The 26,843-nt window shown below is 40.6% G+C and overlaps 1 protein-coding gene across 2 annotated transcripts in view; it reads right to left on the reverse strand.

Annotated features, from left to right (window-relative positions):
- SYT1 (synaptotagmin 1) overlaps positions 1–26,843 on the reverse strand; it is a 159,749-nt gene that overhangs the window by 60,129 nt on the left and 72,777 nt on the right. For both annotated transcript variants that reach the window (XM_063133839.1, XM_063133838.1), the window contains exon 6: positions 13,999–14,116. In XM_063133839.1, the coding sequence (XP_062989909.1) occupies positions 13,999–14,116 (118 nt within the window). The remainder of the gene's footprint in view (positions 1–13,998; positions 14,117–26,843) is intronic.

Raw genomic sequence — 26,843 nt, forward strand, 5'->3', positions numbered from 1 at the left:
CTCTCCACAAAAGACAAAATTATTAGAAAGGCAATGTATCAAATGAGGCTCTTCCTCTGCATTCAGCACTGACTGGGGAAAATAAATGTTTACCTTACAAAACAGACAATTATGGTTTGCTTGTTTTTATTAAGTGCCGGGATAATTCTTGATAAATGATAGCCTGGTCATAAAGGTACAGCCTGCGTGGAGCTAATGCAGGATTTGAGTGGGACAGGCACAGCCTCTGCCCCCTGCCAGGAAAACCAACATTACCAGAAACTTATTGCAGACAAAGGCCATCACAGAGATGAAAGAGCCTTCCTTTGATCCTACCAGGTTTTCAGACAACAGTAGCTTATTGCTGCAAAACAAAACAAAATCGCAAAAGGAGTCTTATACTGAGATTAAAATAATCCAAAAATTGGCTCCAAATTTTCAGAAATCTACCTTCCTCTAGTCTAGTCTGAATTCAATAAACTGCCCCTCCTTCCCTCTTCTCTCTTTCTCTGGCTGTTTCTACACAAGCCTGAAAATTTGGGCTGATCACAGCCAAGTGACACACAGGGACTCCCAGGGGTAAGGGGGGAAACCCCAATTCTTCTTGTGGTTTCGGGATCATCCCGAGACTGCAGGACGTGTGTGGGTGCCCATCCCGGCTTCATCCCACCTCCTCACGAGTAAATGGGAAATGGGCACGGAACATGGAGCTCTTCAGGCACTCTATGCCCATGGGGAAGGGCGGGGGAGCGTGAGCGTTTTTTTTAAAAAAAACTTTTAGTTGGAGCTCTCGTGCATTCATCTCCATTAAAAAAATAATAATGGCGGGCGTGACATCCCTCCTTCCTCCTGGGATGCCATGCAGGAGGCGGGAGGATCTCGTGAGCAGAATATCATAAGATCCTCCCTTTCCAGGCCTCTTTCTCTCTCTCTCCCCACACTCACAATTCACATACACTAAATATTAATTCACACATACTCTTTGCGTCTGCAACCAATTGTATAGAAATAAAGGGAGGGTATAGCACTCTCCATTGGTTCTGTTGCTGCAAAATCAATTTTGCTCTGCTCTTCAGGAGGAAGGAGAAGAACAATATAATAGCCTGCTAGCCATTTCCACCTTCTGCACATGCACAGAAAACTTCCCCAAAGAAATTGATTCTCTGATTGATTGGGGGCATTCTCCTTCAGGCTTATTTCCCCTGCTGAATCCTTTGTCTCTGTGTTATTGGGCAGGAAGCTGGGTATGCCCATACATGGCATCCTGGCAAGCAAACCCAGCAACCTGCCTGGAATGCTGGAGATTATGGTTGGAGTGGAGGAAAATAAAAGAGCATTCACAGATATCTGCTCCTTTTGCACTTGCACAAATTCGCTTTGGAATACAACAGAGCCTGGTTGGAGTGAGAGAGGAGAGAAGGGAAGCTTGGCAGCCAGTGCAAAGTATGATGTGCTGCAATATACAAACAGAATTAAATTGGATTGAATCATGATTGTGAGCAGCCCAGCCATACAATGGAAAGTATTGACTAGGAAGACCCATTACTAAGTCTTAGAGAATTTAAAAATTCTAAATTTATTGAAGAAAAGCTAGAGAATATTAATTCACATAAAGAGCCAGCTGAGGTTCCCTTGGGAATAAGCTTTTTAAACTAAGATAATTATAGAGCTAATGGTGGCCCTATGAAGGGTGAGTTGGCCGAATCACATTCTGCCATTATAACCAGAGATGGGAATGGGTTCTATGGCTTATACTAAGAAAAGGGTGGTGTGAGGATGGTCATTGTCGATTTTGAGGTAAGAAATAACTGATTTATAGGTTTCTGCCCCCTCCCCCATACATTTACACAGGGTTTACCTTGTAGCAACATTTTCCATTTGTATTGTTTCTTTTGGAAAACAGCTTGCCATCTTAGGTAAGGGGAAAGGTGTTGTATGTGATGTGCCCCAGAAGTAAAGTATTTGTAGGGTGTTTTTTTTAAAGTGTGATTTTTCACCCCATTTTATTTTAGAGAGCTGATAAGCTCATATTCACACAATAGGAGGGGTAATAGAATGGAGCATAAGTACAGCTTCTGATGGAATGTCAGCATCTCACCCTTTTTGACCCTGATGAGCCACTGTAGGGAGATTCTGTGGGGACAGTATAAAAGCAGAGAGAGATTTTGAGAAAAAACTATAGTCAGTTCTTCACTACACAACTACAGATATGTTTTTAAGAAATAACCTACCTTTATGGAGCATATCACCATTTTATTGTTTAGAGACTTACTTTAAACTGTTCACTCATTAGGATATTTCTTTTGCTTCCTCCCCCTTTCCCCCTTACCTTTTAAATAAATCCTATTTTGTGTTTGTTTTATATGCTGCTTGCTAGTTTCCCCTCACTTCCTTTCAGAGGTCCTGGTGGGCTAGAGGCAGCAAGAGCAACAGGGATAAGATAGGGTGACCATATTTGGGGAACCAAAAAAGAGGACACCTAGTGTGGGTGTGGGGAAGCAGCTTTCTGAGTCCTGCAGAAAGTACGTTATTCCCCCGCCACCTTAAAAAACCCGATTGGAGTGGAGGAGGAGAAAGGATTTCATTCTGCACCACCACCATCCACTCCAATTGGGGCCTTTTCTATAATGTCCACGAATGACCCACTTTCCCCTTTAAGACCTCAATTGGAGCTCGGGGTGGGGGAATGATGTGCCTCAAGAAAGCATGTCATTCACTCCTGCCATGCTAATGGCAGCCTTAAAGAGGAAGGTGTGTCATTCCAGGACATTATGGAAAATTATAGAAAATCCCCCCTGACACCATGGAAAGAACAAAAACCAAGACAAATCCGGGGAAATCCTGACAGTTGGTCACCCTAGATAAGAAAAACAGCTGTAAAGCTGGGGACCAAAAACAAATGAGAGACAGCTGTACTGGTTGTTCCCAATGCATTTTGACATGAATCTTTATCCAGGGCAGCCTTCCTCAACCTGGGGCGCTCCAGATGTGTTGGACTACAACTCCCAGAATGCCCCAGCCAGCTCTGCTGGCTGGGGCATTCTGGGAGATGCAGTCCAACATATCTGGAGCGCCCCAGGTTGAGGAAGGCTGATCCAGGGGGGAATTCTTAAAGGCTTTTCAGGAGAATTCTATCTCCTGTCTTTATCCAAAAATAAGAATGGATGAAGAAAGGGAGAGGGAATCCTCCTGAAAACCCTTTAAGAGTTTTTCCCTTGATAAGGATGCATGTCAAAACGCATTGGGAACAACTGGTACAGCTGTCTCTTGTTTGTTTGGGGGCTGGAGGCACCACACACTAACTGGGAGTCAGCATTTTTCTCCCTCATCCATGATGTGGGAGAAAAATGGATGAGTGCCAGTGCTGCCTCCAGATGTATCCCACTTTCCCTAGCACCAACCCTGTGCTAGAAAAACCCTGTGCAAGAAAAAGAAAAATGTGTGGAATACCCATTCATCAGAGCACAGGAGTTAGTAATATGTCCTTTACTTTTCTTTAAAAAGGTAATGCAGCTTGCCACAGAGCTTCAGGTGTGAATATTTTTATAAAATACTTGCACTGCTGTAAAAAAACCAACCACAAACACCTTGAAAGTCTCTCTCTTTTGACCTAGTTTCTGCCACAATACCTTTACTTTCAAAGCAGCTGTTCCAGTCCTTTGGTGGTGCTTCTAAGTATTTAAGTTTTCATGTGCTATCTCCCTCCACCCAACTCTTGTTTCCAAAACAAGAAATAAACACATTTTTTTTCAGTCAGTATCTCAAGTGCAGCAGCTTTCTGCATTATTAAAAATAAATTAAACCTGCTGATGAGCCTACGTGCTGCTCTGACAGATTGCCCCAAGTGTAGCAAACACTGGCTGCTGTAATTGGGAGCCTGCAGTATTTTATGAATTTGTTTCATGGCTGCTATCATGATGGCAATTTATTATTATTTAGAATCTGATGCGAAAAGTTCTAGCATCCTTATCTTAACCCGTGTTCTTGTAAGATAGCTAATTATTATTTGCATTTTACAGATATCAGGAACCAAGGCTGAGAGATACTTCAGTGTACCATTATGATCTCAAAATTACAGCCACAGCTGCAATTGCAGGGCTGACAGTTTAATTCTCTGCCCCGAAGCACAGGGCATGATATTTGGCTCAAAGCAGATGGATTGATTTAAATCAAGGCAATTTAAATCTTCAGGATGCAAGACTCTAAACTATAGATTTTAAATCGGCTTTCCCATTTTGTCTGCCATAACAACAGTGATTTGCAATTAAATAGAGCCTTGATAAAACCTGAGGGGACAATCCAAAAACCCTTTGACCATGCAGTCAATATACCTTTTGTTCTGCAGCAATATATCACAAGCCAGTGTGATGTAGTGACCAGAGCAATGGACTGGGACTTGGGAACTTTGGGGAAGTCATAGACTGTTGGCCTATCCTACCTCACAGGGTTGTTGTGATGATGAAATGGAGAGGAGGAGGACCATATAAGTACTTTCTTTTATCCGTCCTGAATCTCCCACCATTCAGCTTCAATCTATGGCCTCAAGTTATGAGAGAGAGAGAGAGAAAAAGCATCTTCCTTTCCACTTTTTTTTTCATTTTGTGCATATTTTTATTTACCTCTACTCACCTATACATTAGAGGCCCAGACATTACTACCTTTCCCCACAGTGGACTTGCTCCAGTCCCTCGATCATTTTGGTTACCCTTTTCTGCACCTTTTCCTGCTCTACAATACCCTTTCGGAGGTATGGTGACCTTCTGCACACAGTTTTCCAAGTATGGTCGCACCATAGATTTGTATAATGGCAATATGGAATTAGCAGCTTTATTTTCGATTCCTTTCCCAATGATCCACAACATAGAATATATTTCTTTTCATAGCAGTTGCACAAAGGGCTGACATTTTCATTTTCACCATCTCAAGATTAGATATTCTACAAGACGAACTAATAGGTAGGAGTCCTTTGGAGGAAAGCATGTCTTTTGAACTTGGTAAACCTTCAGATGGAGCATTCTGTAGAAGATGCCCCATTTGCAGTTTGTTAGGAGGAAATAAATTTAGACTATTGCTGAGGTAGAGAATAAAAACTGTTCTGTAAGTGGTGAGAGTGAATACCAGAACATTATTGTCCAATAAGGAATGGTTGGCCTATCAATATTTGGAACCACATGAATTAGGTGAGAAGTCTTATGAAATGGGTTCACCTATTAGGAAAAAAAAAGAGGAGAGGATGGAAATAGTTGAGTATAATGAGGCTAGACCTAAACTTTAACCTCTGTGAAAAATGGATCAGTGTATTGGGTAGATATTCATGATAGCATAATCACTAGTCATACTTTATGGCACACAGAAGCTCAAAATAAGGGCACTGATATAGCCGCTTTGCTTTAGACCCGGATGCTTACAGAGATGGTAGTTACTGGGTATTGAAAACCAAGCCCTCCAACTCTCCTATTTTGACTTGGAAGCTTTTAGCATTATCACAGAAATAGCTATACATGGTTTTCCTCTTCAAATGTCTCTGGTATGTATATTTCCTTCTATGGCCCCTCAGCTTCTTTGGCTATCTTATTTATTGTATGTTTGTGGCATATCACTCTCATCCCTAGGGATGATTCATCCTGAACCAAACGCTTCCCAGCTCCAGTCAGCTTGTCCCAGAGTTCAGTTTAAAAGCTACTCTGCCATCTTTTTGATGTCAAGCAGTAGCAGTTTGGTTCCACTCTGGCACAAGTGGACCTGCCCCTTTTATACAGGCCAAACATGTTCCAAAACATTCCTCAGCGTTGGACAAATCTAAATCCTTTTTCCGTAGGACATTACCTCATCCATTCATTGAGACTCCTCAGCTGTGTCTGTTTAGCTGGCTCTGTCATCTTGGAGAAAGCTAATCTTGGAAGTTCTGGCTTTCAACCTCTTACCTAGCAAACTAAATTTAGCCTCCAGGACCTCATGACTATACTGCCCCATGTTATTGAAGCCAACATGCATCACAACCACTGACTCCACTCCAGTATTATCTCCAGGTTAAATAAACAATGCGTGATATCCACAGCCTTCGCACTAGTTCATGTGTGTGCTTAACTTCTTTTTACCTTGATACTTTGTCATTGGGCTTCATTCTCATGCTTACAGTATAGATGATTCTCTATATTTAATTGTTGGGGAAATTCCATAAATATTTGGGCAATGTACAGGTCTATCATTGACATATGAATATTGTTTATCTATGGGGCTACTCTTAATACATCTGATTGTAGACTTGTTGACTAACACTACAATCCTATACATGTCTGAACTCAGTGAGGCTTGCTTCAGAGTAGACTACGAAATGTTTGTAGAATTACTGGTGTTTCATCTTCAGCATTTGAAATTAGTGCAGTTGAATATACATATAGTGCTGTTTGCTTATAATTCATATACTTATTTAATAAAACTTGAGCTTTGCTCACAATGTTTATTAGGATTTTCTTTCAGAAGGTTGTTGGCAAGGTCAGGCCACTTGTAATATACTTCTGTTATATTAAATTCATGATGGCTGCCTTTTTAGTTTTTCTGTGTTTTAATCAAGTTATTATAATAGAAGGACTTTCTGCATAATTCATGAGCATCCACCATCTCTTTAAAAATTCTGTTTCTAAACACTTCCTCCTCCTCCTCCTCCTCCTCCTCCTCCCCCACTTTTTTTGCCTGTGAATAGTATGTTTAAAATAGATTTCTAATTGCAGTTAGAAATTTCAAATGCAGTATCATCTGATCTGCATAGCCTTATTTGTAACCCCACTTTTCCTTCCAGCAACTTTGGGATGGGCAAGGGAATAAAATGCTGATCCCAAACTAGTGTATAGTGCCTTCAGCCCACCAGGACCCCTGTTCCCTGAAAAGGGTGGAGATGGGGAAACAAGGAAGCAACTTATAAAACAAGAACTAGGAAGCAAAACAAACATTCAAATAAAATAATGATTTAAAGCAAGTCTCTAAAACAAGAAAATAAAATGGAAGGAAGGGAGCCCGATGCTTGTACAGTTCACAAATGTAGGTTATTTCTCCAGTGGTACAGTCCAGGATTTGTGGTCGCTGGGCTAGGCTTCAGTTACTGGCATTGGTGGAGGGGGGTGATGTTGCTGGTGGATATTGGCTGAAAGGCAGAACTCTGCTGCTCTCTTGTTTTTTTCACCCCTCAGCCTCCCCAGGACCTCTCTCTTGTGTCTGTGACTCTTTAGTTTCTTCTTCAGATCCCACCTTTAAAACCCTCTGCTTCCTTCTCTCTCTTGCCCTTCTCCTTTGAATCTCTCCTCATAATGCAACAATGGCTAATCGGGGCAGAAAGAGTTGAGCGGTTGGCATTCTACCAGAGGCCTACTGTGCACAGGGTTACACAGATAAAAAGGGGGTGCAAAAACTAATCGCATTTCCCCCCCTGCTTATAGGTTTGCTATAATTAGTATTGGAAGTGACCACCTTCAAACAAAGGAGTTTCCTTTGTAAAGTAGGGCACAGGGACACCCTAAGCACTGTAATGGAGCACCTCCAGATGAATTTGTCATTTGGAGGTGGAAGATCACTGGAACGGTGGAGATCACTGGAGTCTAATAGGTCACCAGATGCAATTCCCAATTTCCTCAATGCAGCTTCTGGCTGGGCTGAAGTCATGGTAGTTCCTTCCTATGGCACAGAGGCAGAACTGATGCTTGTTTCCCAGAGGGCATGCTTTGAAACCCTATGGCAACTGGCTGGCATTGCATTTCATGAAATAATACGAGGCATGGCCAGACCCTCTGAAATCTTAATATGAATAAACATTTGCAGGTTGCTACCCTTTATCTTGTATGTGCCTGCTGCAGTAAATCACTTAATCTTTCACATCAGACATAATACACATTGAACTGTTGGATTACATTAACTTACAGGGACCAGATGCTTCCATTAATTAAAGATTAAACAGGTAATAATTTAAAATATTTGTTTCCAAAGGAACACTTTTTCTTATAGAGGTAATTTCACCACCAAAAGAAAATAACTGTTTTCATGCCCGGGGTTGATCAGTTTTATCTTTCAAGACAAATTTATTTGGGCTTCCACCTGATAAATGTAAGATGTGAAAGTCTACTGCTAAAATTGGTCAATCTGGACCAATTGCAAAGAGTCTAATGAATCTAATGACTGGTCTGTTGTCAACGGAAGGGAAAGACTGGGAAACATTTCACACACAATGTAAGTGCCATGCAATATGAAATTATTACAGTTTGTGTTTAGTCAGCTATTTAGAAGGTAGCCCATAATGGCTGTGTTTGCATATCATATTTAATATGATGTGAATGAGCAGGAATAAGCTGCAGCAACCTTCAGGCTTGCACATCCCCTGCCTCGTCATGTGATTAGGAGGAGAAGTTTTGCTTCCTCTTTTGATTAAACACGGGTTACCATGTCATCCAGATGTGGAAAACATCTGGTGATTCCTCAGGATGAATTTTGGACTGTAAGACTAGTCCTGCTAGGATTTTTTGCAACTTCATCTGCAATTTACAGGAGCTGCAGTGTTGCAGTTGGCTAGTGAATGTATGGGAATTTGGAGGCATAGCTAGCCTTAGGATCTCTAAGGTTTCCTCTTTCCTGCCTTATTTCTCTCTGCCTTCATCTATTGCTGGAAGTACGTGGCTTACGCCCTCACTCCTGCCTGTGTAAAAGAACACAAAATGGATTGAACAAACTCCTTTGAAACTTTATGCTGTGCCTGCATATTACATACAAGAATACTTGTGAGTAGAGGTCTCTTTTTTCTTTTTCTTTTTTTGAGAATAAAATACCCATCATGTAATGAGCCCACTGGCAATGCAGTTCTAGGAACCCCCCTCACTCTCCTGACTCTGCAGTATGACGCGAATCATTTCTACCATAATTAACCTAATTATGCTGAAAGAGATTTTTCACTTACATGTAAAATCTACTCTGTCTAGAATGTATATGCAATTTCTCTCCTGCAGTTTATCTCACACTAACAATATTCACATATAGCACAAACAGCACACAAGAGAATCAAAGCTTTTTAATGTCACGAACTTGTGAAAATGATCAATAAAACTTTTGTGTCTCTGCGTACATGTAAGAATGTATTGGCTTCCTGATATTAAGTTGAACTGTTGGTGCATCTAGCTCAGCCTTCCTGAACTTGATACCCTCCAGATGTGTTGACTCCAACTCCCATCATCCTCTGCCATCGGGAGTTGTAGTCCAATTGCCTAAATACAATTAGTTGAAGAATTTGCTGTGCTTGTGGAGGTCACTGCTTTTTCCCATGCAAGCACTAGCAGATCACTTTGTAAACCAAAGATTTGCACATGGTTGTGCAAACAGTTGTACAAATGGAACCACTTTTAAATACGTTATTTAAATCAATTAAATAAGTAAAACTTTAGTTGGATTCTATTCTTGTACATAGTTTAGAACTTGGTTTCCACTAATGCAAGCAACATCATTTACATTAGTGGAATATAACCTACAATGGGTTGATCCATCCAAACACCCCACTCTGAGAATCCTACAGAATGGGCATAATGAACTGTTTGCATAATCTATGACTTAGTGACTTAGCATTACATGTGAACACAGCCAGTGTGTCAAACAAACCCAACATAAATGTTGGTTTTGAAAAGAGAACAAGTCATGTTCAAAATTATATATGCAAAACGTGTTATTTTAAGATTGTTATCTCACCAATAGATACATCTTTTTGATATCTTTTTATTTTTTAAATTTTATTTTATCAGTTATCAGTATTTTTTCAATGTTGTTTATTGCCAGTTTTCAATATTTTAAATGTACTGGTTTAATTGCTCTTTTTTTGGTGTTATAAGCAATCTAAGGAAATGCAGGCTACAAATTTTTGTGAACTGCCCAGAGAGCTTCAGCTCTAAAATGTAATAAATATTTTAAAAAATGTAATAAATAAATCCAACTGATTAACACCATCAGTTGGTCCAAATGCATGTTATATTATCGTAATCTGTGGAATGAAAACATGACAATAAGTACAGCATGTGCTCAAGTCACACCAACCACAACAACCATCTTCATTTCATGATGCGTTTTAGATGCTGTTCTGCTTAACATTTAGTAGATACAGCTCCAATGGTGAATAACACATCACAAACATGAAGGCTTTCTATAGCCAAAATGCCTAGGTTTTTTTTTTATGCGCACCTGCTGTGCACGCAATACTGGAAAACAGAAGGCCAAAATGTCTGTTTGATGAGGTGGGTGGATATAGGGAAGTGCTGTTCATATCTTCAGGCACATTGTGGATAATAAGTTCCTCTGATAAGACAGCATATATAATGCCACGCTGTGTTTCCAACTAAACTTTCATAACCCTTTCACACTTTCCTGCTGTTCCCCCCCTTTTGCAACTATTGAAAAAGAGCAGCTTGTTTTTACATCCACATTCTCTCTCTCGCTCTCTTTCTCTTGCATGTATTACAGACACTTCTCTGGTGACAGCAAATGTTGCCAATTGTGTGGGTAATATCCAGTTTAAGTTCACACCGAATCCCCCATTTCCACTGTGATGTACACGTTTTTCTGTTGCAAAAACAAAAAGGCAATTTTGGTTTCTAGGGGAAATTAAAAATATATAGCTGTGGAAGAAAAACTAGTGGCTGATAAAACCTGCCATTCTTACTGAATCTGTAATATGCATGAATATTTCAGAGCTTGCAGTTGGTTTGTGTTTACTTACACAGAAGGCTCTTTGGGGCAAAAGAGATAGCTTTGCCACTGAGGGTATGGATGACTTTACTACTGGGTGAGTAAGAAGATATGAAGTTGTGGTGTAATATCCAGACTCACCCATTTACCACACAATTATGTATGTTTGCTCAAGATGCAAGGGAGATGTGCAAGTTCCTACTTCAGATGTCACATTAGAAGCATGAAAATACCTCCTTTTTCCTCTTCTCCTGCACACAGTGCCCTTATAGCATTTCTACATGAGTCATTTCTTGCATGCTTACAATTGGCCACTCATGGAGGTTTCCAGGTCTTTTAGATGACATTGCCAACCTTTAGGACATCTCCCATGTTTCCCTCTTATCCCACTTTAAAATAAGATACTTTAGAGATAAGTCAGCTTTTTTAAAAATGCACAAAATTGGCCTTTTGTAAAGTTGGTGCTCTGCTATAATTCTGCCATTAGAGGGCAAAGTTTCATTGAAGTGAGTGGAGCTTGCAGAGAGAGTAAGGGCCTTGCTAGACCTACCAGGTAATCTGTTGGGGAGTAGGCGCGAGGCCGCGCTGCAGCTAGCGTGGGCCATCGCTCCTAGCTAGACGTAACACACGACGGGGTAAGGGAAAGCCCCGTCACATCAGCCATTTTTTTTTATCTTAAAGGGGCCATGTGCGCAGGAGCACACCAACGAGAAGGTAAGACTTTTTTTTAAAAAAAAGAAAGGGTTCCCCGCTCCCCCTGCCCCCGATTTCCCCCCAATATTTGATGCCCCCCGCTTGCCAGTCTGCTCCCCACTCACCCACTCGCTCGCCCGTCCACTCGCCCCCCGCTTGCCCGCTTGCTCACCTGTCCGCTCGCCCCCCTGGCCCCCATCTCTCCCCCCCGCGATTCCCCCTCCCCCGGCCCGATGGGCAGAGCGCTCCATAGGAGCGCTGTGCCCAGTGCACGGCTTCTCCTGGCTACTCGTGAGTAAGCCGTGTAGCCGGGAAAAGCTGCGGAACCTGCTAGACTTTCCGCAGCCCCGAGCTCAGCCCGGGGTTGCAGAAAAACCGGGCCAAAAGTGGATCTGGTTATCCCGGGTCAAGGGAGGGTTTAGCCCGGCCTGACCCTGGGATCCCCTGTGCGTCATCTGCACGCACAGGGGTGAGCCCGGGTTTCAGCCCGGGCTAAACCCTCGTCTAGCAATGGCCTAAGTATACAATTCAAACCATGTGGCTGCCTGTGGCTGCCCATGTAATGGCAGTGATTATAATCCCAGAGAGAAAGTGGAAGCAGAAAGCTCCACTCTTATGCCAGAACACAGGAGTCAGACTATTGGTCCATCGAGCCTAGTATTGTCTACATTAACAGGCAGCAACTCCCCAGAGTTTTAGGCAGGTGTCTTTCCTAGTCCTACCTGGAGATGCCAGGAACTGGACCTGAGACTTTCTGCATGCAAAGCTTATGTTCTATCACATTGAGCTACGATTCTTATTAAAGAGAGAATCTGAAACACCGCAGCAAGCAAGTAGGGATTTTGTGAACCGCCCAGAGAGCTCCGGCTATTGGGCGGTATAGAAATGTAATAAATAAATAAATAAATAAATAAATATAGGGATCAGAAAACCCCTCTCCTTGTCAAGCTATCAGGACTTCATTAAAAGCCTTTGCAACATTAGTAATCACATAGCTCAATGGCAATCAATGGGTTTAAGTTAGTCATAAGTAATGTCAGATTTAACCCCATATCTACATAGCTATTGCATATGTCAGGGTCATCAGAGCCAGTAAAATGACAGAAGGGAAGATGGATGGAAAAAACAAAAACACTTAAAGAATTCACTGTCACACCCCCAAATATTCTGCTAGCATCATATCCAAAATGCTCTATCAATGCACACTTTTCAAACAGTTTCCCACTAGTACTGAATATAAAAAGTATACCTAAATGCAGGTCAATAGGGAGAATAAGGTATAGTGTGATGACTTATTCCTGGGGACCATCTTGAAAAGAAAGGGCCGGGAGGAAAACGATATACCTGATACACCTGCTCTCATGAATCCATTTAAGGGAATCCATACTCCTAGATGAGACTTCTTTAGCCCAGGTCCCCCCAGATGTTTGGGACTGCAATTCCCATCAGCCCCAGCCAGTATGACCAGTGGTCAGTAATAATAGGAGTTGCAGTCCCATGTCTGGAGGGGATCCAAGTTGAGGAAGTTTGTCCTAGATGTACAGGAGGAAACATTATCCTAAGTCCAACAAATGAAGAGGCACGATTTACATTCTTCTCAGGGCAGGTAGTTTTTTCAAATGCATTCTTTTTGAAATGTTAACAAGATACCCAGCTACCAGAAGCAGAAGTGATTCCACATCCCCAATGGTCATATCACTGAAATTCAAAGAGATCATTTAGGAATCTTGTGTGATCCTGGTGCAGATTCAGTGTATACATCTCACAACCCCTATCCAGGAGCTATGCTCATTGCCCCTTTCCTTATTCATTCTAACTGAATCAAGCCTCCTGTATTTGCATGTGAGAAGGTAATCTCAGCTATCCTATAAGTACACAGTAGCTGAAACATCTAGGAAAATTTATCCTCAGTGTTTATTTTGGAATATCAGAAATTCAGCTTTTGATTGGAAAAACCTTATCTTCTGTACTCTTTCAGCAAAAATAAAGCAGTTCAATAGAAGTGATAACTGTACTTTTCTCCCATTTTGTAGATCTGGGGTTATCTCAGCAATGGCTCTCTATATCATATAATTTATTCACATTATTTGTAATAAATCATGTTTACATACAATCAAGGGCAGACGTCTCTAATATTTTTAGGCCAATGGGCACATTTGGCATTTTGAAAAAGTGCCCTAGGCATCACCACAAATTAGCTGATGCAGTGGGATGGAGTACCAATATATAAAAAAAGGTGGGAACGCAATCCTTTATCTGTCTTTGCGTATGCACATGAACCCCTATGTCTGTCTGTCTGTCTGTCTCTCTCTCTGACTCTTCTTTTCTCTTTCTTCCCTGCTTCAATCCTTCTGCCTCTCTGGGCTTCTCTACATTAAGCACAAATCCTGCAGCGTTACCGGGGAAGGTTGATCTCTCTTCTTGGAACACCATGGTCCCAATCCAAATCAGGGCTCGATGTGCTTACACAAGAGTCAAGAAAACGAGCGGAGCATTTACTTTGGCCTTCAATGCAAATTGAATTCCTGTGTATGAGCAACATTCTTGAATGGTGAGAATCTGTTATTGAAAAGCCAGGCTAGCAGAGTCGCTTCTATATGTTTACTGCCATCAACTTACCTGATAAGCCTCCCACGTCCATCTTCTTCAGATTCTTTGCTTCTAGGATGACAACAGTCAGCTTGCCAGCAGTAGGCACGTAGCGGAGAGAAAAGCAGATGTCACCTAGCTTCTCTTGCTGCAACAAGAAGCAAAGGGAGCTGTTACTTAACTACCTATATTTCTAAAACATGTACAAGCACATTGCTTGACACTATAGATTTTAATGATTTATTTCAAATACTTCTTGCAAAATAATTTAATAGCCAGAGAAATGACACCCAAGTTATTCAACTAAGGGGTGAAAAGAAATCCCAAAGTACATGAATCCCAACACTGGATTTTTGTTGTTGTAATTGTTTGGTATGAGGGAATGACAATACTAAAACCCTGTTCTTGGCATTATTTATTTATTACATTTATATACCGCCCCATAGCCGAAGATCTCTGGGCGGTTTATCAGTACCTTTGAGATTTTATTTGCTAATAAAATAGTGCAGGGCCACATTAATTTTTTCAGGATTTTCTGCACTGGATCTGAAGAAATGTGAAAGCATAGTATGCAGCATACAAAAATAATAATCACGTTTTTAGAATACTTCTGGGAATCATGGAACTGAAATTGGTATAATATGCTTCCCAGCTCAGTGTCTGCATGCTTACGGAGATATGGCCTCAACAAAATCCAATATGTTAAATGGCCCTGGAAATCAAGTTCTGTGCCAAAATATGACCATCCAGCATTTCAAGGTTATATTTTGACTCACTTGACACTATGTTTCCATCCTATTAATCTAAGGGATTAAAGTGTTTAAACGTAAACTGGATGCCATTAATTCAACGGGACATAAGCATGGGTAATTTGTTTGGACCGTGAACAGGTTTTCATTTAACATAATACAGAAAAATGGACCCCCAAAAATTAACTATCATGCATTATAGCTTGACCTTCCTAACCAGTTTTACTTCTTCCATCTCTCAATAATTTCAATCAGTTAAGCTCCTTCAGAGTTTCAAACATGTTAAGCATACTAATTCCATGACATTTTCTTGCAGAAAAATATGGCAACTATCTGTCAAAATGGCAGCAGATGCACTGCTCATTTCAAATTGGTATTTTTCTGCATCCCCAAATGTGTTAGTAGTTAGTTCACAGTTTGCCGCTGAAAATGATTAGCAACCCTTTAATCACGAATATTGGATTAATTGTGAGAATAATCAGCACATCATTTGTTTTGTTGTCAGAAAAACAGTGAACCATGCTCATTCTTGTCATGATTTGTAATAAACAGACGGGCTTTAAGATGGATTTTGTTTCCCCTATATCTGTGGAAGCCAAAACAAGCGATTTCTAAATAGACAGAATGGTATCTACCAGATGTCATTAATGGCTGCTAGTGCTTAGTTTTGTTCAGAGCCCAACAATATATCAGAGATATCCCTATAGCTACAACAAATTGTGCTGCACTACTACAGGCTTTTAGCACACAAAGGTTGAAGTGCAGCCAGAAATTACAGAAGCTTTGTATTAAATGCAAAGATAAATATATTCAAGTTTGAAGATACAAGAAGAAGGATGTAAGTAGAAGATCTCATGCTGCTCAATAATGATCATTAGGGATATTAGGCCAGCTGTCTTCTTAGATCCATACACAATGCTACCTCTTGGGAAATAATGATATTGCTTTCAAAAACTGCAGAATCAGGTTATACTAAACACTCTAATTGGGTATTTCAGGCCTCCCTGGTCATTTTTTGACAGGCAGCTCTTCTTATGGTATCTAGTTATGGTATCCAGTTTAATTCTCCAATTACTTTGGGGAATACAGTATGTTAATAAACTTTGAAGACAGCTAGGAAGACTATCAAAGATTAAGGATAGTTAGCATCTTTGTAAACATAATGGCAAGCAGCCACTGAATCATGTACAGCCCCCCCCCCAGCGAGTCCCCTCTCCTGTGTAATATTCCCTGCTGGTCTAAGTTATAGCTAAATCTTACATTGACACTGACTTTAATCACAGCTAATAAAACTGGCCAGGTTTGAAGCAGGTTTCAAAATCCTGGTTATTACCTAACCCTGGTTAGTTAGCATTAACAATGGTTCAAGTAAATTCCAATGAAAGCTTCATCTTACCACAGGAGGTATACTCTCCTGGGATTAACTGAGTTACTAGATGCAATATTCAGAACATCTGAATGAACTACAGATTTTTTTAACATCACTCATAATATAGTTAGTAAGGCGGCGCTAGCCTCTCTAGGCATGTGTAAACTATGCCTATATCCTAGAGTAGTCCTTAGATTGTCCCACATGACACACAGGGGATCCCGTGGGCAAACTGGGACGAGCAAAAACTTACCCCAGGATATCAGGAACCTTGGAAAACTCAACTTTTCTGTGTTTCTGGACCATGTTGCAAAGCACAGTCATGTGGCTGCTGCTGCTCCCGGGTCATCCTATCCACCCTGTGAGTAGTGGGGCACTTGAAATGGGCATGGAGCTGCACAGCGGCAGTCCGTGCCCATCAGGGGTGGGGAGTGGGGTCTGTTTTATTTTCCCCCTTACCTTTTCCGGTGGAGTGTTAGTGCACTCCTCTTGTTGTTTCTTTTTTTAAAAAATGGTGGCTGTGACATCCTTCCGGGATGTCATGCGTCCGTCAAGACACCCAGGGAGGATTGTGGAAGCTGGTAAGTCCGTGATCCTCCCCCTACACCCTTGTGGTGTAGACTCTGATAGCATCACCAAATATGCTTCCAGGTCCATGACATTTAAGTTAAATGGGTTAGAGTCAGACTAAATTGAATTTAGGTGCCACTAAAATCAATGGGCCCTGTTAGTCATGACTAGGGTTGCTGCTGAATTTCGTAAATAGTCGGCTCGCTGGTCACACTTCACCCGTTCGTAAAGCTCACCTTTGTAGTGAGACTGCACTGGTGTTTTATGAATTCAATATTAAGTTTGGAATTGATTGCAGGCTTCTGGGTGTGCACAGTCTGTAGATAAGCAACACTATTTTCACACATGCAATGAGTTGTTTGGATGAACCCTTTCCTTCCTTACAGTAAACTGCAATGACGTCACATCTCTCTTGTCGGATCAGATTTGGGTAATCACTGTTTTTCTTTTATTTACTTTCTTTTATTAAGAAAGTAAATCCCTGATTAGCTGTGTTCACTCTATTAATGAGAAAGAAGCTCTAACCAAGAGAATAATGTGCTGAAGCAGAAAATCAGGGGAACAGTGGCAAGGTATGGACAAATATGAACATTTTCAGTAGTAAAGGTTTTTTTGGGGGGGCGGGGGCTGGATTTGGATTTCCTGAAAGCACAGCTTTGAGCCGAAATCTGAAATTGGCAACTATTTGGCATAGTCAAAATTACAATGTAGATTCTTTAGTCCACCAGGAGCAGTTTCCCTCTCCCATGTTAGCTTTCCCTGCCTTCTGTAACTGTAACAAAGCCAAAGAATGTAGAGATGGGTGTTCAAATATCCACCATCAGCTGGACAACCATTTTACCATCTTGAAAACTGTCCTTTTGGGAACAATCCCAGCCTAGTATTTATAGGGTGACCATATGGAAAGGAGGACAGGGCTCCTGTATCTTTAATAGTTGAATAGAAAAGGGAATATATAGAGAACCTGGTGAAATTCCCTCTTCATCACAGTAGTTAAAGCTGCAGGAGCTATCTTAGAGTGACCTGATACAAAAGAGTGTAGGGGTCCTGCAACTTTAACTGTTGTCATGAAGAGGGAATTTCACCAGGTGTGGCATGCATACAAATGACACCTACTAAAATTCCCTTTTCTATTCAACTGTTAAGGATACAGGAGCCTTGTCCTCCTTTTCATAAGGTCACCCTAGTATTTAGAGCATATTTCAGGCTGTTCTACTCTATTTTATCAGCTGCATTCAAGGCAGTTTCAAGTTCACACTGCCAGTAAGCTATCTGTGGGTCACCTCTGCAAATAAAAGTCTTCTTCCTCAAAGGCAAAGACCACACAATGCTCTACATTCCATCCATCTATCTGTCTGACTAGTAGAAACGTGTTCCATAGACATATCCAGAATTTCAAAGTAATTCCCTTGGGATAAATTATACCTTGCAATTTGAGTCCTAGGATTTGCCATACAGAATTTTCCCCCCTAAACCTTTTAAATATTTGGCAGCCAATATATGACAATGAAAAGTCATTGCTGGAGGCATAGTTTTGTAAGATAATTGCAAATCCCTACTGGGTTAAGAGGTGTCTCTGCAGAGGTGATTATCTCACAGAGGTGCCTTATCATCATTAGGATTCATTTTCAGCTTTATGTATAAATAATTTATTTTAGCCAATTGCTCTGATCAACTGGATGGAAACTTTCAGCTAATGTCAGAACTATCTGACTGTGAGGTTCATCAAGGTTACATCTTCCCTTCAAATATTCAGTTGCCAATCAGAAGGCTCCTTCTGCTTAAGCAGCTTGATAACTTCCTTAAACATAAAGATGCTGCCATTGAACAGAAAAGAAATGAGTTCAAGGCTTTAATAAACAGTTTGTCTTTACAATGGAAAACCATTAAAGTCCCACTGAGCCACAAACTGTCCTGTTAGCAGAATGGACTAAATGGCTTAATGGGGGGGGGGGAAGAGGGGAGATCCCCCCACTTCCTGTTCATATTCCTCTTAATAAAACATACTGAGAAAGTAAACCCAATGAAAAAGATTAGTCTCATTCAGTATGCAACTATCTCTATGGAATGTACACATGCATTTATCCTACAGTTATTCTACATGCTTTTATAAAATGAAGCAAAAGGATGTTATGCTATACTACTACTACTACTACTACTACTACTACTACTACTACAAAGAAGCTATGCTTCTGTTTTGAGTAGAGGAGAGTCATATTTTCCCAAATGATAAGTAAATGTTCCAAAACTATAATGAATAAAGAATGTAAACTATATTTCCTGTTGTAAAACAAGCAGATCGAGTAGGACCTCACTCATTATCTAATAGTTTGATACTATTAACTTGTATGAAAATGTTGTAAAGGAAATTTTAGAGTCTATATTAGAGTATCTCTCGTCTAACAAGCATAAAATTCAGCTGTTACTAAATGACAATACATTTAACATGAAAAAGACAGCATTATGAAGTCAAATTGTGTTGAATACTTATAAAGAAGCATAAAACAAGAGTCTACAACTTTAAAAATGGACCTAAATGTTCTATTTCAACACATTTGAAAGGAAGTAATTACAAATGATTGTGCAAATGAAATCTGGCTTCAGTGAGATTTTTTAAAAAACGTGTATAATTATGGGAAACGTGGGCAGCCCAACACTGCTGGTGAGATCAGTTCTAAATTCTAGAAACAACTAACTAAGATAATTGAAAGAATTTTAGGATACCCATTCCCTATGGATCCCATTAGTGACATTTGTTGGGTTTCTGGAAAAATCTATCAGGGAAATAGGTATGGAGATGGTTTCTAATTTAAATGCAGTAACAAAAATAGGTTTAAAAGCACCATCCACAGAAGATTGGGAAATGTGTAGATGGGAAATTATTTAAATGGCTACAGTTACAAATATAGTAAGGCTCAGGGAAGGAAGACAAACAAATCAATTACTTCTGAAATCTAACATATGAGTATAATTTTAATATGGACAATAGATTTAATTTTGACTCCTGCTGATGCCAGGAAGTCTAATTATGTTCCTAATATATAGACCACTAAACTACTTTGGAAGCTAATTCATGATTAACATGACTATTAGTATATTTCACCTATAGGTGAATCATGTATATATAGTAGAAATGGATTTTAAAATCATCATCATCATCATCATCATCATCATCATCATCATCTCATGTAATCCAGTGACCACTTATTCATGTGCTACCTTACTGAATACTTAAAGGAATGTGGTCAATGGATCACAGGACCTGTATCACTGAGGGCATGTCTACACCTATGGGTATAGAGGGCTGGAGAGGGGCAATCCCAGACTTACTGACTTCTGGGATCATCGCCCTGTGTCACAGTGATGATCTCGGGAGGAAGAGGATGTTGTGCCTGCCATTTTGTTTTGTTTCTATCAAAAAAGGGTGCAGGAGCGCTCGAACGCAAAAGATAAGGTTTTTTTCTTTTAAAAAACACCCTCTCCCACTCACAAGTAGCTGGGACAAACTGGGGTGTCGGCCCACACCTCCCGTGGTCTCGGGATCATCTGGGATTAAAGTGTAGGGTCATATCCCAGGGAAAGAGAGGGATCAACCCTCCCTGCTCCTGGGACCCCCTGTGCATCATGTGGACTCACAGGGACGATGCCGGGATGATCCCTGGGATATCGCCCCATTTAGACATGTCCTGAGTATCAGTAGAGAGTCACAACCTTGTAGAGAGCCCGTTATCAATCCCTGGAGCCTTTGGGCCGTGTGCTCCTCTCTCCTGTCACCGCCTGTTCACTTGCCCTCTCTGAGCATGCAAGGCCTGACAAGGGTGAGGAAATAGAGTAGCTTCCTTCTCTTGCCTTGCACACTCCCTCTGGATGTACTGATTGGGTCCAGAGGGAGAGGGCAACTGGGGACAGAAGTAGAAGGGGACTTGTGGAGGGAATATTTTCCAAGGATCCCCCACCTCCCCAAACCTGGAGCTGGCAGGGGGGGATCATTACCTGGAGCAGATCTACACATAAGCGAATAAAACACTTATAAACGTTTTTAATGGTGTTTTCTGTCTTATTCCGCCACATGACGCTTGGCTTTTATCGTTTTATTGCTTACCCTTCCTGTCGTATTATTTTGTGATGTTATTCTTATAAGTCGTAGTATGATCTGTTATGTGCCCAATTGTATCATTCCTAAGCATTCTTTCTTTTTCTATTTCTTTTTTAAAGCCAATCAGCTTCCTAGGGGCGTGTTCCTTTTCTTTCCGCGCCCAAAATTGCAGCCGTTTTTTCAGTCTTGCCTTGTGTTCCTCTTTGCAGCCACAACCTCCCTCCCCCTTCCATGTATGGGCATTGTTCTATATGTGTTTACTCAGAAGTAAGACTGTCTCTGTTCAATGGGCTTCCCTCAAAGGTAAACCAGCATGTGATGTTAGCAGTTGAAATTGATGGGATTTACTTTTGAATAAGGGAACCAGCATACCTGTAGTTCATGAACTTGAAGATGCAAGCAAGCAGGGAGGGAAACTCCAGGCTGGGTTAGTGGATTTACTTTACTCAAAAGTAAATCCCGTTGATTTCAACTGCTAACATGATATGCTGCCCCTTGGTCTGTGCTTAGGAAAAGGGCTCAGAAATTCTCTCCCCTCCAAGCACAGTCCAAGGGGCAGCAGGTCATGTTAACAGTTGAAATCAATGGGATTTACTTTTGAGTAAAGTAAATCCCCTCCCCCTGCCTGGAGGCTTCTTCCCTCCCTCCCTCCCTCCCTCCATGGCTCCTGCTTAGGAAAAGCTCCCAGGTGTGGAAAGAGGGGAAATCTTTCCACCACCACCCTTCACCATTTCTCGGGGGGGGGGGAGGGACAATGGAAGAAAAGAGGAAGTGGGAGGAACAATAAGCAGACGGGGACTTGTGTGGCCCAGATCAGCGGATATCTAAGCACAACACAACAGTAAGAAACGTATTAATAAATACATGTGCCCGGGGACGTATAAAATTGTAATAAAATAATATGTTTAATGACTCAAAAAATGACTCAAAAAATGTTCCATATATCTGTGTAGATCCGCTCCTGTTTTTTTCCTCAAGAAAATTGTTATTCCTTTCCATGATAAAATGGCTATTTGTTCCAATCTAACCACATTGGTATCAACGTTACTAAAGTATTATTGGGTTTGTAAAGCTGCTGATACCATAGCCAGTAAGGGTCAAGGCAGCTGGGGCATTTGTTGCTGGAGCAGTCTGTATTCACATGAATTGTGCCGATTAGCCTCCTACAGGGAGCAGATTCATCACACTGACCATATCACTCTCCTGTGAGTCATCCTCTACCAGCTTTCTCCTTCTAGTATTCATTATTATTTTTAACCATTTCTAGAAAGTGCTTCTATCAAAGACAAGACAAAACAAAACACGATTAATGGGGGGAAGGGGAGGGGGATAAATACCATCATTATGGGTTGAAAATGCCACTTCACGGTCATCAGTTTCAAAGTGATTACAATCAACTGCCTCTCGGAGAATCTCTGGCTAAAGGTACTTGAAATGAAAGCTTAACACAAACGTACATTTTCATTTCCAAACTGGCCATGATTTAGAAATTAGATTTCCTTTTGCTTGAATTAGGAGCTAAAGAACTTTAGCTCCCAAACCAAGCAAAAGGAGAATCTAATTTCTTAAAAAAGAAGAAGAAAGAATAAATAGTCAATTGCACTAATTCACAAAAAGCATGGTAGAATGGTTTCTTCCTCTTCCTCCTCCCCCAAATACACATATTCTTATAACCAGTGGCTAGTCATGCTTTAATGATTGCATCTCATTGCATTCTGTTACTTGGCTTCTCCTTGGTTCCTGCCTGATCACATTTCTAAATGTCACTCACATTTATGGAAGCCACTGCGCAAAACAAAATTAATTTAACTCAGAATGGCACATTAATATTATTACTTCTGACAGCATGGAAAACTTATTAATGATAACATGTTGCAAGTCTCCTCTCTGTGAGAACAGTTTTAAGTGCAACACTGAAAGGAAATGTAATACATTCACAGGATGTTCTTTTCGGATTACCAGCCATTATAAAAAGTCAAACACCAAAGCCTTCCCATAATTATGGTACAATTATATGGCTATTGTAGCAAGACTGAAGATAATCTTTGTCCTATTGTACCAGGGCAAGGCAAGCAGTAATAGGTTGCCCTTGCCTGATCTTTAAAAACCCTCTTGGAGTAGAGCTATGTATGCATTTAAAGTTTAGTTAAACCATTTCACATTATCAAGAGATTGTCTTGGAATCTAAAAGCGATTGTAACTTCAGATTAGAAACTACACAGCAGATCTGACAATGCAGAGGCTAAAATCACAGAAGCAAGGTAATAAATCTTTTATAGCTGAATCAGTTTGAACAACTCTTTTCTACTAATCTATATAATGCAGAGGAAAGTAAGCCGTGGGCCCCTTATTCTGAAGCCCGTACCTAGGTTCCATTACACAGCTCCATGACTGTATATAGGATTTGAGCTGGCCTATTGCACTGTGAGAAGAACAATCTAAGACATTTATGTGATTAACCAGGAACTATTTAATTAATAAAATTCTCTGTAAGAAAACAAGGGAAACTGCTATCAAAACCCAACATAGATCTGGCTGGATCTGACTGTCGATCTGTCTCAGTCTTGTCCTTGGACCCAGCCCAGAATACAAAGTGATGTAGCAACTACATCCTGCCAAAAGCAGTGTGTATGTGCGTGTGTACACATATACACACACACAAGATCTGCAAAACCAGAGTAAATGGATAGATTTCAGTAATGCTGGAATTAGTCATTCTGACATAATGCATTACTGTTGAAGACAGATGTAGGATGCTACACATTTGTGCATCCATTAGGGGTTCCTTTTTGGTTCATGCATACGAAATGACACTGGCCTGCTTGGGCCGTAACACTAAACTATGGCCTTAAACTCGTACACTCCCTACTCCTTCTTTTCTGATTAGATTAGCATTATGACCAAACTTTAAACTATGATTAACCTTAATAACAATTTAGGCAAACAAGCTGACCTCATAACAAGTTTGAAATTGGTTTGTTTTCCTAAACCATAGTTTAGACTAACCATAGTTTGTCTGGGTTCAGACACAGCACTAAAGTTCAGTTAGAATCAAACTGTGTAGCTAAGGCTAGCATTTTCTTTATAACAGTGTTAACATGCAAAGCTCCAATTTGGATTGGGATCCATACACTAAGATGGGAAGATTAAATCTTTTCTTCTATTTACTTCCTGAAATCCCACTCCTTGGTGGGGCGAGGGTCAGCTTTAATTCTTGCCACACCGTTGTTTGGTGGTCCCAATCCGAAAGTAAAGGAAAAGCTACATGCTACATTAAGTGAAAGATTACGATCACCTTCTTCCAGCCATGCTGAAGGAAGAGAGGGGGAGCTGATGAGATGGAGATTTAGTCATGTCACTAAACCATAACCAGTTTAGTGTTATGTCCAAACAAGGCCACTGTGTGTGTGTGTAGGTCTTTCATTTACATTGTTGGAAATGGGAGGAGCTCGTGTCCAGGGGCCACTCGGCCATAGTACAGTGAAGAAGCACTGTGTGCTTGATTAGGTAAAGAATGTACCTTTTATTGAGCCAACGTCTATTGGTAAGAGAGGGGAAGAACAATGATGAACCCTGAAAACTCACTTTCTTAACAATAATAGCTACATGCCTTTCCAAAGGTAATGCATTACCTATTTTGGGTCTTATATCACAAATTACACTCTTGAATAACAAGAGAACTGGTGGAGAAAATAAGGCAATATTTATTTATTTATTTATTTATTTATTCATTCATTCATTTAAAATTTCTATCCTGCCCTATATCACTAAGATCTTGGGGCGGTGTACAGATAAAAACATACAGTATAAAACAATAAATATACACAGTTAAAAACAAATTAAACCATGTGGTAAGAGGAAATATGTGGTAACAGGAAAAGTTAAACTGGATAGCAGTAATGCAATTATTCACAAATGCTAATAAGCTTTCTCAATCGTCTATCAGGATTAAAGAATTTCTCAAATTTAGTTTCCATTTCAAAGAGATGTGATAATCTAATAAGGCTTCTCTCACAGCTTCAAATAAGGCCCAAATTGGATTGACCTCTGACCCGAACCTGAACTTTAATTTTAAAGTGATGAACTCTTCCACTTCTCAAGCAGCCATCCTGAAACTTTCTCTACCCTCATAAAATGTTGATATACATTCATGCTCATTATAACCAAAAACAATGGCAGTGGTGAGGTGCGGGAATATGCCTCTTATCTTCTTGTCCCTATAACTCAAGAGGTTTGATGCCTACTTAATTTATATTTAATTTAAAAAAGTATAATTCTGTAAACAGGAAAATCAGACAAATAAATATCTTTTATAGAAATAATTGGGTTAGTAGGTTTTTGGGAGGGAAAATGGTCCTTTGGATTTATAGGCATGAGTATTCAAAAAGCTTATATCAAAAGCTAGGCAAGTCTGGTACAGGATAGATCTCTTAGGTATGACAATCTGGAGAAGCCATAAATGGACCTTGATTGGAGGCAGATGTCAACAAGACTTATTAAATAAGCATGCTGTAGTGATCTGGGGGTCCTCATTCTATTAGAATCCAGTCAAAGTAGATTCTTTTGATTACCAAGATGAAACAAAGCCATGGGGGAAATGATGACAATTTATTGATAAAAAACAGATGCAGAATAAATATGCCAAGAAAGCTTTCACCTCTCATCTGCCAATGCAACTGGCACAGTTGAATGTCTGTCTGGCCTCCCAAGATAGACGAGAAGCCATTCTAGAGCCACAAAAGTTCTCCAAGCTGGCAGAATGCATATTCCCCTTTGGAGTGAAGAGCAAAGCCAGTAGACTTGTTTTTATAGATGTCTCCTTCCAGCTCAGGAGCTGACAGGATGGCACACAGAAACACACTCTCTTCTCAGAAGCTTGCTTCCCATGGGAAATGAAACCGATCTCTACTCAAGTAGGGTGATATAATCGGCTGACCAGAACAGCTCCTAGGTTAGGCTGTAAATTGCGGGCCTCTGTTGAGAGGCCTTCTTAATTAACTATAAAGCTGCAAGCTAGGACAAGCTATACAGGTCTCTAAGTTCTACCAGCAGCATATAGGAATCCTGTGAAGTCCACATTTTGCTCATCAACAAAAGCACTACACACACATGTATATGTACACAGATAACACAAGGGCCTTTCTAGCCACTATTTTTCTCAAGTAATAATTGAGCAACTGTATATGTAATCTTTTAATTTTTCTTCAGGCTTGTTGTGAGAAATAAAGGGAAAACAAATTTCCCTGGCACACAGCATGTTATTTGCTCACTGTGTCCTGGTTGGGTGAGACCTTTCCTCACCCAACCAGGAGATAGTTGCCATAGGGCCTGTTGAGACAACACACTAAGCCATGTTTGGCCACTAATCCTTTTGCAGCAAATAGTTAGTGAAAGCATTTAACCATGGTTATGTATGTTTAGGAATGGTTCACACGACACGCTAAGTCATGGTTCACACAACATGCAAAGCCATAATGTTTAGCTCGAAATGCTTAACCACCATAGCTTAGTGTGTCATCTGAACAGGGTCATAGAGTGCTATGCGGAAGAGCCTTCCCTAATCTGGTGCCTTCCAGATGTTTTGGATGATAATTCCCAGGATTTCTTACCATTGGCTGATGGGATTTGAAGCCCAAATTAACTGGAGGGCAACATGTTGGGGAAGTCTAATGTTATAGGTGATTAGGATATGGAAGTATCACAGATAGGAATAGATTTATTATATATCACTAGAATAACCTAGCACTGAGTGCCAAACCAGACATTACTTTGAGTCTCTGTCTAGCAGCTACACCCCCCCACATTTTTATTCTAGAGTAGGTGCAGGGAGGGGCAATTCAGATCTTAAAAGTTACCATAGCCCCCTCACTAGGGTCCTGATCTGGACCTGGTCCCATGTGCCTACTCTAGAGTAAAAATGAAAAGGGGATCACTGCTAGATATGGATTTAAAGTCTGCTTTGGCAATGAGAAACAAAATTTACCATTCCACAGTGCCACTTAAATCTACACATACACAGACACACAGGTAAACAATTACTCCTCCTTTTGCAGCAGTCATGCAATTTTATCTACATTTCATAAGTCTCTAT

This window comes from Elgaria multicarinata, chromosome 9 (assembly GCF_023053635.1).
Source record: "Elgaria multicarinata webbii isolate HBS135686 ecotype San Diego chromosome 9, rElgMul1.1.pri, whole genome shotgun sequence".
Lineage (NCBI taxonomy): Eukaryota > Metazoa > Chordata > Lepidosauria > Squamata > Anguidae > Elgaria > Elgaria multicarinata.